Source organism: Onthophagus taurus, chromosome 10 (assembly GCF_036711975.1).
Source record: "Onthophagus taurus isolate NC chromosome 10, IU_Otau_3.0, whole genome shotgun sequence".
Taxonomy (NCBI): domain Eukaryota; kingdom Metazoa; phylum Arthropoda; class Insecta; order Coleoptera; family Scarabaeidae; genus Onthophagus; species Onthophagus taurus.
This window is the reverse complement of record NC_091975.1, coordinates 3,081,829-3,095,652: the sequence shown is the minus strand read 5'-3', so window position 1 is coordinate 3,095,652 and position 13,824 is coordinate 3,081,829. Positions and strand designations below refer to the sequence as shown.

The 13,824-nt window shown below is 34.1% G+C and overlaps 2 protein-coding genes across 2 annotated transcripts; one reads left to right on the top strand and one right to left on the bottom strand.

The window, feature by feature from the left end:
- The first annotated feature begins 12 nt into the window (after positions 1-12).
- LOC111428155 (eukaryotic translation initiation factor 4B) lies at positions 13-3,846 on the top strand. Its single transcript, XM_023063567.2, has 6 exons — positions 13-113; positions 371-502; positions 586-1,957; positions 2,820-3,088; positions 3,485-3,545; positions 3,613-3,846. The coding sequence occupies exons 1-6, from the start codon at positions 101-103 to the stop codon at positions 3,707-3,709; spliced, it is 1,944 nt and encodes a 647-aa protein (XP_022919335.1). The 5' UTR covers positions 13-100; the 3' UTR covers positions 3,710-3,846.
- Positions 3,847-4,417: 571 nt separating this feature from the next.
- On the bottom strand, positions 4,418-5,358 carry LOC111428172 (transmembrane emp24 domain-containing protein). Its single transcript, XM_023063587.2, has 3 exons — positions 5,069-5,358; positions 4,753-4,998; positions 4,418-4,702 (listed from the first exon to the last, which is right to left on the bottom strand). The coding sequence occupies exons 1-3, from the start codon at positions 5,240-5,242 to the stop codon at positions 4,472-4,474; spliced, it is 651 nt and encodes a 216-aa protein (XP_022919355.1). The 5' UTR covers positions 5,243-5,358; the 3' UTR covers positions 4,418-4,471.
- Between the last annotated feature and the right edge of the window lie 8,466 nt (positions 5,359-13,824).

Here is a 13,824-nt window from a genome sequence, read left to right as displayed (position 1 = left end):
ATGTTATTATTTTTATGTTGGTACTAATCAAATTTGGCAACTCCAAGTGGCATATGTGTCTCTTTAGTTGGTCGTACTGCGCCTCGAAAGACCCTTCATCATGGCTTCTTCAGGTTAGTACTACCACAAATTTGTCACGTGAACCTTTTTTAACCATTTTCAAGACTCAGTTTCCATCGATCCACCCTAAAAACCATTCACTATATGCTAAACTTCAATCCCATTTCATTTGCTATTTCAAATCGGTTTTCAATACCTCGTATTTTCCGTTAAAATATCGACCTCGCATATGGTCTTCAGAAAACCGCGTGGTGGCCGACATACTTTTATCTTTCCTAAGATTTTAATTGTTTATTCTCATCCTTTATAGGGAAAAAAGGCAAGAAGAAGGGAATTACCCTTGCGCTTAACGATTTCTTACAAGAAACACCCGGCAGTGCTCCTGCTTTACCTATAAGAAAATCTACATTGAATTGGGCTGATGAAGTTGAAGATGCTTACGGTAAGTGAATTTTACAATTATTAATTAATTAATACGAAATGTATTTAAGTCTTTAAAATTAAAAAAGTCTTTTTTAATTTAAGATAACAACGATCTTAGTAGAGCAAAACCTAATGTTGTCTTACCAACGGCCCCGAAAGCAGCGAGAGGTCTTGAAGACTTCAGCGATAAAGTACCTCAAAATCCTCCCTATGTAGCGTATTTAATGAACCTCCCTTATGATGTTGATGAATTAGAAATAGCGAATTTTTTCGGTAATTTAAAAATTTCTAATATGAGAATCCCAAAAGATGATAGGGCGGGCGTTGAGACACCACGCCTAAAAGGTTATGGTTACGTTGAATTCTCAGATAGAGAAAGTTTAATAAAAGCCCTCTCGATATCAGATTGTACATTAAAAAATCGACGGATAAGAATAGATGTTTCAAGCGGTTCTGATAATGAAAGAAGACGAGGCGGTCGAATGGACATGGGAAGGGACAGAAACAGTGATAGACCTGATATTCCTACTGGCGATTGGAGGTCTGGTCCACGAAGCGATCCAGTTGAGGGCGAAAGACGAGGGGAAAGACCCATGAGAGATAGAGGAGAGAGAGACAGAGACAGAGATGTTTCGTCTTCCTCTTGGCGAGATGGCGGCGAAAGAGGAGGGGGAGGTGGAGGTTTCAGAGAAGATAGAGATAAAGGAAGATTTGAGAGAGATCGAGAAGGGGGTGAACGCCGATTTGAACGTAGAGGTTATGAATCTAGAAATGGAGGTAGCGGTGGCGGTGGTGCTGGAGCTGCTGGTGGTGGTTTCTATCGAGGGGCTGGTAGTAAAGACGATCCTAAAGAAGAGATGAGAACACGTCCTAAACTAAGAATCTTACCGCGTTCTATACCGCTTCAAGAAGAACCAACCCAACAACCTCAAGAGGAACCACCACAGCAAAAACCTCCCGTTAGTCAAGTTCCAGCTGCTTCAATTTTCGGCAACGCAAAACCAGTTGATACGAGCGCTAGGGAGCGACAAATTGAAGAAAGATTAGCCAAGGAAAGCACAAACGTTGTTGCTGAAGATCGTACGGAAAGGAGGCGAGAAGAAAAATTCTCTAGAAGATCTCCAGATAGAAGGAGATCGCCTGAAAGGAGGAGAACCCCAGAAAGGAGAAGAACGCCAGAAAGACGGAGAACACCCGATAGACGTAGAACGCCAGAAAGGAGGAGATCCCCGGATAGAAGAAGATCTCCAGATAAGAAAAGGTCTCCAGAGAGGAGGAGGTCGCCCGATAGAAGGAGAACTCCGGAAAGAAGGCGAACACCTGAAAGGCGAAGAAGTCCTGATAGGAGGAGAAGTCCCGATAGAAGGCGAAGTGTTGAAAAAAGGAGGACACCTGAAAGGAAAAGATCTCCAGATAAAAGGAGGTCACCAGATAGGAAAAGATTATCACCTGATCATAAAAGATCACCTGATAGGTAAAAATATATTAAAACTAGAACCACCTTGATTTATATATCCTATATACAACTCTGGGAATGCCCCAACTTTATCTATCAACATGGAATAGAGCAACTTGGGGAATAACCCGAGTTGGATTCCATCTATGAGTGTTAACATTTATATTTAACAATATACTGATGTGTTAAATAGATAATATTAATAGTATGGCTTATACCTGTATTTTTAATGTATACATATCCTGCATGTATACATTAATGATGTTTAAGGATGTTTCACTTAAAAGTTCTTAGGCCAAGAGATTCAAGTATTTCAGGAATGGGTTGAGATCTTGTAAGAAGTTGTTGCTAGAGTTTTTAAATGACTTCAGTTCTTAAGTATTATTATCTTTCATTGTACAAATATAAAGATGGCGCTGCAGTCAAAAGAAACTTTCCCTTCAACATAAACTTTTATTAGGTGTAAGTGATAGAACATCAAAAACTGTGCAACTTTCGTTATCAAAGTTGTATCTGAATACATAGATAAATATTATTGAACACTTTAAGTGCGTTTTCTATCTCCGTACTCATACAACATTAATATTTGGATTCTTTGTCGTTCGCTTAATCGCGCCATATTTGTTTAAACTGTCAATTACTTACAAAATATGCAAAAAAAAAACATATTATGCATCCCATTTAAAATAACAATGTTGGTTGAGATCGCATTGAAACAAGAAATAATGTAAACAAACAAATATCGCCAAAAAATGCGACACAATTAATAAAGAATCTTTTATTTGAAACATTTTTCTTTAAAACCACAAATCGCGAAGTTATTGGCTATGTTCCAGACATTTGACACATCCTGTATATCATTATTACTATTTTTGCAAAGGCGTTCCCCTGATGGAGGATCATCACCAGAATATCGTCGATCGTACTCCCCCGAAAGAGGGCGTTCGCCACCAGAGCCAGAATCAACCTCTCCAGAACGTCGCAGAAGATCATCATCACCAGTATTGCGTCGTAGACGTTCCCCAACACCGGAGCGGAAACGCCGTTCACCAACACCAGAGCGGAAACGACGTTCACCAACACCCGAGCGAAAACGACGGTCTCCTAACCGCCGGAAATCTCCCGAACGTTCGGCACCAATTCGTCGTGGTAAGTTTTTTCTTACTCACCTCTCACCAAATAACGGCAATCTTGCGCTTGGGGCTTACATACAGAGTACTCGGTTACTATTTATCTAGCCCCGGGAAGGTCTGAGATTAAACCAATTATAACGCTCTAGGAGGGCGCTCGTATTACACGGGGCGGAAGTACCAGAAAATGTGCGCAGTTACTTCGAGCCGAGGAGGATTTCTTAATAATTTCTTGTTAAGAAATAAGAGGTGTTGATGTTGATTGCGTTGAAAGCTTCCGTGGTTCGCTGTTTTAGTACAATGCGCGAGCTAATTCTTTTTTTTATTTTATAAGAAAAAAGAGTTAGAACTCAATTCAGACTAATTTGTTGTTATCTTGGAATGGGGGTGATCTTTGTGTTTTATTTTGTTTTAGAGGATAGAGTAGGAGAAAAAGGGGATAAACCACAACAGCCTGTTAAAGAAAAAACAAGAAGGTAAAATTTGTGTTTTTAATTCCTAATTTATAGCTAAACATTTTTTTTTTTAATATGTTTTATGTAGAGAGAAAGAAATGCCGAAAATGAAAGAACCAGAGCCACCAAATTTCGTAGGATCAAATAAGTACGCTTTTTTGCCGACGGATGAAGAAGAGGATTAGGAAGAAGAAAGTGTGTGGGGTTGATTGAACTTTTTATTTAGTTGCGTTCGATTTTGCATCTAGTCTAGCTTTAAGCTCGACTAGTTTCTATTACGTTGCGTTTAATAACAATAAAAAAAGCCCAATTTGAACTTTTATTGATAATATCGCTGTACACAGTGCCAATGCGAGAAAATTATTAATATATTCTTCGCATTAACGGGAAAAAATATTTTTTGAGGATATAAACTATATATATATACATATATTATTATTATTGAAAAGAAGAATAACAATTTGTAGGTAGAATATTTGCTAATCGGACTGACTTTTCCAAGTGAATATCGCATTTTCTTCGTATTTTAATATTTTTGAAGAAAGAATTGTTTTGTTCTTTTCTGTATAAGATTTGTTGTTGTATTATACGCGTAAGTGCTTTTGTTTTAACACAATAGATTTCTTTTCTAATTCATTAGGAAGTGTGTTTAAGTTAAAGACTATTCATTGAATCAACTCATTAAAATTAATAACGAAATAAATAGGGAGAAGTCGATCCGCATTGCCAAATTTGAGAATTTTTTTTGTACGCCGCTTAGCGGAATATAGTGTGTTCCATTTAAGATTTTTGTATGAATGTGGCACCTTATAATGGGAATAAATGGTTTAAAATCACTTGTATTTTCAGTTTTATTGTACACTCAACAAAAAAAAAAGAAAGAAAAATTGTACTAATATATTAACACCTTTTATTTCTTTACTGTATTGTTCTTTTGCAATCAGAAACTATTTCAAAGGTTGAAATGGCCTTTTATCTGTAAAGAAATTCTTTAAAATAAACACCTGCCCAAGTCCAATAAGCAAAATGGCCAAAGTTTCAACAATAGACCACAACAAAACTCGTTCATTAAGATCTTCTGCTCGTTTCCTTCCTTGAGCCTCCCTTAACCTATGATGTGTTTGAAAATCAACAATTGTATTTAGCGATTTGTGAACTTCCTGAGCTGAAGACTCCATCTAAAAATAACCAAATTTAATAAAAATTCTTTTTATGTTTGTTTCATTACTTGAGTCATAACAGTGACATGCTCTCCAATACCAGGTAAAGGGGCTTCTTCTCCAACTTGAAAATCCATATAAACTAACTTATGCGAAAACGTTGAAAATTCATTGCTGAAACACACCGTGTAAATTCCTGTGGACTCCGCTGTGAACGTGTGTGAATCAAATTGGGTTTTTACTTGATTATAAATAATTTTTTTCTTTGGATCTTGAAGTGAAACATCTACATCGTACTGACCACCAGTTACTACCTAAAAATTGATTAAATTAATTATCTAACTCTAATCTTAATAGGACTTTATTTAATTTACTCTTATTTACCTGGAATTCTAACGTAGCTGTTGTATTTTTCTCAATATCTTCAAAAAAGCACTCTTTCGCGCTATCCGGCAACTCGAAGGTTAGTTCGGTCGCTAACGTTCTGCACACGTTCACAATCACCAACAGAACAAGCCATAGGCACAGTTTTTCACTCATTATCACACCTACATTCATTTAAAACCAACTAAACTAACGTTAAAACCACGAATCCCCTTTTTTTTAAACGTCACCCGAAATTGTAACTCATGTCATAACAAAACTTACGTGGCCATAGTGACACAAACGCCATCTCTGTGTCAATTTACACTTCTTTTTCCTCACATTAATTATTTTTATCTTTTTTAATTGTTTAAATAATCTGTGTTAAGATGTTGTATCAACTTTGTTTAATAATAATAAATATATAAATAGAAGTTATCTTTTTAATGTCAAATTGCTAGTGTGTATTTTGGGTTGCCTATCATAACGGATTTTCTTTAATATATTTAAAAAAATTAATGAAAGAACCATAACATTATTTAAATAATTAATAGTTTTGTAATAGAAGATAAGAAAGCAATCTCTGCTTTAAGCTTCCTTCAATTATTAGACCAATCGATCATAATCGATGATTTTATATTTCTCAGTCAGCAGAAGCAGTTGTTGTCATTTTACTAGATAAATTAATTGTTATTTAACGTTAGATTGTTGTACATCTTTATTGGAACTTTGTCCCACATAATATGTTTGAAGACAGATATGTCTAATATTGCACTAAAACTACAACAAGACCTAGAACTAGAAACATTCGGGTCTAGCCCTCTTGAGAGTTTTTCTAGGTCTAGCATTAATTCTAGTAATAGTATTAGTGTTAGTTGTAGTTTTAGTTAAATACAATTTTATTAATATATATGATCCGCTCATGTTTGAGGTTATAACGCAAATAGGTTAATAAACCCACGTTTTCACATCAACTATACATTTGAGGTCTTTCTTATCCTTTCAAACAAACATGTCGGGTTTTACAATAAATAAGTCGTCACACGGGGGATGTAAAGACCGAGACAGGGCGAAAAGAGTGTAGGAAAGAGTCAGAAAAGAAAAGAAAATAATAAGAAAAGGAAAAAAAGGGAGCGATTCAGGGCGTCGTTTCCGCGCTTAGCTGCCATCGTCGTCGACGTCTACGTCGCTTTCCTTCGGTGTTTGTCACAGTCTGAGTGGCACGGTTTTTAGTTGGCAAGCTGCGGGCCCCGTTCTCCGATCCATCATGTGTTGTCAGGGTACGGCTACTCGTGCTTTTCCAACAACCCTCCAAACCTCCACCATCGAATCGAACTCCCAAAAACATAGAAAAACAGAAAAATATTTATTGTTATTAAGAAAATCTTGTACCGTTTAAATTAAAAGAGAACAAAGGATTTTTCAATTGATTTTTGTTATTGAAACTGTTTGAATTGTTAGAAAAGAAAGAGTCGGAATTGGAATGAGATTTCAAATCGAAAGTTATTAAGTGAACAATTAATCAAGTTTAGTAGTGGACAGGCGGACGTGACCTGCAGGTTTCTGGACGGCGTCGCCGTCGGAAAGCAAAGGGCAAAGAGTAAAGACTAAGGACAGATTGACACTTCTCGGTCGGGCAAACAATCCGCTTGATCACCGTTTCTTTTAGTTCATACCAATCCAGTCATTTCTTTTCTCCCATCCTAATTTTATTTTTAATTCCAATAGCGTTCATACAAAAAAAGTTCTTAACATATCTAAAATTGTGTACATAATTGAGTAAAGATATTTTTAAAGTTATTTTTTTGGGGGGTGTTGAAACGCAAACAGAAAAGGAAAGATGAGTAAGTCACGTTTTTCGATTTGTAAAAGATTCGTATAAGAATTTGCAACCTTTTGAAAAAATTTCGCTTTCAAAAGAGAGACGTTTCGGATCGAAAAAAGGGAGTTTTTAGGGGGCGCGTCGGACATTTCCATTTTACTGATTACGCTCATTGAGAATTCGACAGGCCAATGACGGAGTGGCTCGCCTTTTTCAGAAGCCGGGAATGGACCTTGCCAAGGGGTGCATTGTTAAGTTGATCCGGATTCGATCATCAAAAGCTCGGAAATCCTCCCTTTTCTACACTACCCCTAAAAAAAGTACCAGACAAACAAAAAAAAAGAATTTTTTACTTTTACCTAAATAATGTGTTAGATCTAAATTTATTATTTTTAATAATAATATATAATGGGGGATTAAGAAGTAACAGTAACAATACCAGCAGAAGCAAACCAACATACACACACACAATAATATTCTATCTGGATGGTGTCCTACGGACGTATATACAATGTGTTTGCTCTGGGGTTCCCACCGATCCATCAACCGGGATGTCACTACCCATTAGCTTGCTCCCGTTCTCTCCTTCTGGTCGACCGTCACCTCCCCTTTCACCCCCATAACCCCCTATAGATCCCTTCACCATCCACCAGATACTCTTCTATCTCAACCTAACCAAGAAATTAGATTTATTCACGTTATTAAAATCAAAAATTATTATATTATATTATTTTTTATACAAAATATTATTTAAGAAAGTCGATTGTAGACCTTTCCAGATTATTATAGTATCAAATAACAAAAGTGCAAAAGAGCATGTATTGAGTTGAGAAGAAAGGAAAAGGATAGTACGAACAAAAGAGATCCAATTAGTTGAGACGAAGGTAATCAATATTCACACCTTCGAGGTGCTCGGAATAATATTAAAAATAAAATGAGAGTGAGGTTGGTGTTGGTGTTTCTTGGTGGTAACACGAAGAGCGTGGCTAATCAATTAAATCGAATTAACGCAACGGCACCACCTCGACGGGTTCTTTCGCAAACCCTCCTTGCGTCTCCAATTTGTCGTCGTCATCGCTGAAAGGGGGACCTATTTAAAAAATTACCACGCTGGGTTGTGTACGCGATGTATCAACGTCAACGGTTCTTCTTCTGTAAATTTTCTTAAGGAAAAATCTATTTTTTTGTTTTTCTTTAAGGATAAAGTAATTATGTTTTTAGAGTAAAGTCGCATTTTAAAATATTTGGTTTAAATTGTTAACTTTAATGGTTAAGATCATTCTAAATTATATCCAAATTTTAAACCAACCTTCTAAATGTAAAAATGGGAATAAATTTATGGATGCTATGGGAAAGATGGGCAAATATTAGGATTTTCTGAAAATGAGTGAAAATAGTTGCTAAACCCGAAAAATAATATACATATCTTATGTTTAATAATTAATATCTCAAAAACTAAAACATATTTTGAAAATCCGTTTATTTCATTGAAATTTAATTTGCATTATAAGTGCTGATAATTTCATGATGATTTATAGAAATCCCGATTTATTATGATCTTTTGTAAATGCGTGAAAAATTGTTGTTTATACCGAAAAATGAGAAAACGTTGTGTTACGTTTAAAAATTAATATCTTGAAAACTAAAAGGTATTTTAAAAATTCGTTTTGTTCATTGGAAAGCTTATAATTTGTATAACAAATGTTGAGAAATTTATTGAAATGCTGATTTATTATGATTTTTTGAAAATGACTAAAAATAATTGTGAAAATCGCGTTTAAACTTCTTAATAACAAAAACTGATTATTTTGTATTTCCAATGAGTTATGGACTAATCTACAATTCTAGGATGATACAATAAAGCATATAATGAACTTTCCATCTCTAACTTTTCTTAGAGTGCTTTCCAAGCTTCACTAGAAAGACTCCTTACGTTGCTTCGTTGCTTTGAATGATTGAAAGCCTGGGTGGCAAAAAGAAAGAGATTGTCACCAAGAAGACCACACCAGACATTTAAGGAAAAAGTATATTGGTAATAAGTAGAAGCAGTCGTACAAGTTGTAAATTTTAAGAATTTTTTTGAATTTTTTGCAATTTTCAAACATTAATTTACAACCACTTTTTTAAGTAAATAACTTAAAAAGGACGATAATAATTGTGTTAATTAACACTCGTATTTGTTCCCCCCTTCATGTGTTTGTGCGTTATTCGCCGCTGTATGTACAAATTCATTTATACACATTAATATGACAGATGTTACTCAATGCAGATATGAAAGATAGTTATTATTAGTAAGTATTACCTTTTCCTAATAAATCCAGCAAATAATAATTCTCCAAAAGCAACCATGTGAAAGAATCGAAAAAATTAACCAAAAAAAACATTCAATAATTTCCTTATCTTCTTATCTTTATTTTAAGATAACTCAAAATGAAAAATAAAATTAAAAAGAAATCTTATCAAAACTAATTTTGGTTGGCTATTTCTTGTTATCAGCATTAAAAAAATATTTTTTTAATATCTTTAATTACATTGTAGCGTAATTTTTGCGTTTTATTGTATATTTTAATATAAAAGGGGATGATGAGTATGTTAAGTGGAGATTTATGTTCTGATTTATATACGGTAGAGTTTAAAGTACGGGGGCGTGTTCGTAAATCGTTAATCGCTTGTATATACAAAGGTTTAACCAGCGTTTCACTTTTCGCTCTTCTCGCATCGAGATTTTGATGGGTTAATCAGTCAACTGTGTTAAAGGCGGATTTAATTACACCTAATCAGTCAACGGGTTACAACCACCCGACGGCGGCAACAGTTGAAAGTGATAGAACCCCATGTCGTTTACTTTACATTAAGACTTTGATTTACAAACAAACAAGGAGAACAAATTTGATGATGACGACAGCTTAATTTTGATTCATTTTGAAATGTTTCAATAAAATCTTGCTGGTTAAATTTAAATTTCTTTAATGAGTTCCAATTGGAAGATAAAGAAAACGTTCAAGATTTCGAGAGCTTGTTAACGTCAAGAACTTTTCTTTGGTGATATGTTAATCGGCCGTATAAGAATTCTTACTTCATTAATAACGGACGTGTTAATGTAGAAAAAGAGATAAAGCCAGCGCATTGACACTTACAAAAGTCTTTATAGATTTATCCTTATTAAAAAAAATTAAACAGTTTTCCAAAAGAAATCGAATGAAAGAACTGGAAAGTGTAACGCGTCGTTCATATATTATTTATAAGCCTTTCGTCACACTCTAAAAGCAAGAAAAAAATATAGGAGAGCAAAAATATCTATTCAATTTGAAACAATAAATTTATTTTCGATTTTGAACAATATTGGGGATTAAATTAATCTCAAATAGGTTAAAAGCAGCGGTTCCTTTGAAGATGTGAAATAAAAAAGTTTGATTGATGATTTAGGTGAAAACTAAAAACCGTCATTGCAAAACTTACAAAAATCAAGATAAAACATGTCAAATAGTAATACTTAAAACATCTTCTTTAAAACGATATAATTAATGATACTTTATATCAAACACATTTAAAAATTTGTTATAACTTAAAATAATCCTTTCATAATCTTCTAAGAACCGTATCTTAAAATATAATAACCATATAATAAACAAAGATAAATACCACAACTAGTTCTCAAACAAACAAAAATAAAAGTTCTTTTGAAATTTTTAACTTCTTTCTAAACGGACCGTAAACAGACAGTTGTATTCAAAGATTTCTTCTCTACGGGAGACCGAGACGACTGTAAACACCGAGCTTTTTAAAATACAAGAACGTATCACGATCCTCGGACAGCTCTTCAGTATCTTCTCGTCAAGAAATATCAAATACAACAACAGCAGCAAACAACAATAAAAAAGAAAAAGTTAAAACTACTCTTTTTTGAAGGTAACCAAAAATGTTTTAAGAAATTCCGAAACTGAATTTAATAAAAAAGATATATGTAATAAAAAACGTTTATTAAAAGTATCATAATTGTGTGATAAAAAAATCATAAAAGGCCCCATAAAAATTCCTAATAAACCATAAAAATATATAGGTAACTGAAAATCATAAGATTATGTAATACGTTTTTTGATATTTATCACTGAAATCGGCCCCTGGATAATTTTTCATTTTCTGATACCTTTATTGTCTGCGGCGAGTAATGAAGTTTGGCAGAACGTTCAATATTTGTCTTTGGGATTAACGCGTCAGTCCGGCCGCATACACATTTGATAATAAAAACAGAGTTTCGAGAGGGTGTTTGGTAAAAACGATAACGTTATACAGAGTTAAAACTTGATACCATCATCTTTTCACATTTTAGATTAGGTTACAAAGTTTATTTTTTATCTTGCCACGAAAAAAAATAATATTAAACGCGTTAATTTCACAAAAATCATATCTAAGAGTTCGAAGAAATTCTTTTTCTTGGTGATAAAGGGGTGACATATGACAAGGAAAAACTTGTGTTACCCGCGTGTTTCTGTTCGTCCAAGGTATATCTGTCAAGACCTCGAAAAAGGAATCTCCCATGGGGTTTCAGAAAAAGTTAGAGTAACCCCGAAGCGACTTGTAACATAAAAATCCACGAATTCCATCACAAAAACTATAACCAAAAATCTCAATTCATTTTCGAGTCATTTTAATTGAATTTTCTATAATCTCCTTCAATTTGTTAATATCATAAAAAACGTAGTAAACAATCCTTAAAAAAATTGTTTACCACATCATTATTTAGCAAACAAATAGAATTTTTAAACAATATTTTCATTAACCTAAAAAGAATTTTTAAGATGAAGACTTGTTTCCAACAGTAACGTCTTTTTCTCTAGATCTAGATGAACCTTAGAATGCCTAGAATAGATGATTTGGCTCTTACATTTTATGAAAATTTTGCAGCAATATGATGATTAGTTTAGGGTTGATATATTAATTGTAGAGTCTCGGTCGCAAGCAACCCTTTAGCAAAAGTTTAGAGAATTAGGGATGCACTGTTAGGCTGCTCTATTGATACGAATGAGATAAAAGCTGGCTGCGGGTGTCTCCGGTTTTCTGTCAAGCGAGCGGGATCACCAAGGTGGCGGGGTATCGTATTTGAAAATCTCTGAAATACTCCAAAATAAGATATGATGCCCTTTCCTTTGGATTCGATTGAAACTTGCACATAATCTTTTTGGTATCTTGAACTTCTGTGCCACAAACATCCGATTCAATTCAGTTGGAGCACCTCATACCAATATGTTATAAGAAATAAAAGCGAAGTAACGTAATACATATTTAGTAGTGAATTTACATCTAAATTTGTTTTAGATTCAGGATGGCATAATAAGCTGAGTTCATTTTCTTGTACCCCGAGTCTTTGTTATTTCCAAATGATAGCCTGTAATTTAAGACCATACCAAAATTCATTTCAGTAGGCAATGCTCGACGCTTATAAAAATTGTTACAAACTGTTTTACCAACAGATGAGTTAAAGTGGTCCCAAAAAGGTACCTCAAAACATCCTTTGACTTAATCATTTCCATAGAAGATATCGACCAAAAAAAAGCAAAAAGACCAAAAAGAGATGTTACCCTGTCGAAAAATAGTCACAATATTCGGTTTAGATCAGAAATTTCATCTCCATTAACATTCAACATTATTACTCTTGCAGCATTAAATCTTCCTAAATGTATATTTAAGCCGCCATAAACATCGAGTTGTATTGGAAGCTTTAGAAAATCGATTAGCAATAAAAAATCATTTTGCATTGTCAATCAGTAATTAGATTTCATTTTGTTATATTTTTCACGTTGATGTGGAAAGCCATTTCTAATCAAGCAATACATGTTTGTTCGATCATCACTCCTGATGTAGTGTAACTGTCACTTCTAACACTCACAGTGCTTTGGTGTACTTTCGGACAGCATAAATCAAAACAATAAGCAAACATACTGACAATATTTATATTTGATAGTAGAAAACAAATGAAAGCTGATGTGAGACATAAATAAATGTCTTACAAATTTTCTTCCAGATGAAGACTTTTCCAACATCCTTTAGGTTACATCTAAGTCTAATCTTCTAAGTCTAATCTTCCACTCTATTAATTGTAGAGTCTCGGTCGCAAGCAACCCTTTAGCAAAAGTTTAGAGAATTAGGGATGCACTGTTAGGCTGCTCTATTGATACGAATGAGATAAAAGCTGGCTGCGGGTGTCTCCGGTTTTCTGTCAAGCGAGCGGGATCACCAAGGTGGCGGGGTATCGTATTTGAAAATCTCTGAAATACTCCAAAATAAGATATGATGCCCTTTCCTTTGGATTTGATTGAAACTTGCACATAATCTTTTTGGTATCTTGAACTTCTGTGCCACAAACATCCGATTCAATTCAGTTGGAGCACCTCATACCAATATGTTATAAGAAATAAAAGCGAAGTAACGTAATACATATTTAGTAGTGAATTTACATCTAAATTTGTTTTAGATTCAAGATGGCATAATAAGCTGAGTTCATTTTCTTGTACCCCGAGTCTTTGTTATTTCCAAATGATAGCCTGTAATTTAAGACCATACCAAAATTTATTCAAATTCAGTAGGCAATGCTCGACGCTTAAAAAAATTGTTACAAACCGTTCTACCAACAGATGAGTTAAAATGGTCCCAAAAAGGTACTTCAAAACATCCTTTGACTTAATCATTTCCATAGAAGATATCGGCCAAAAAAGAACCAAAAAGACCAAAAACAGATGTTAGCCTGTCGAAAAATAGTCACAATATTCGGTTTAGATCAGATATTTCATCTCCTTTAACATTCAAGATTATTACTCTTGCAGCATTAAATCTTCCTAAATGTATATTTAAGCCGCCATAAACATCGAGTTGTATTGGAAGCTTTAGAAAATCGATTAGCAATAAAAGATCGTTTTGCATTGTCAATCAGTAATTAGATTTCATTTTGTTATATTTT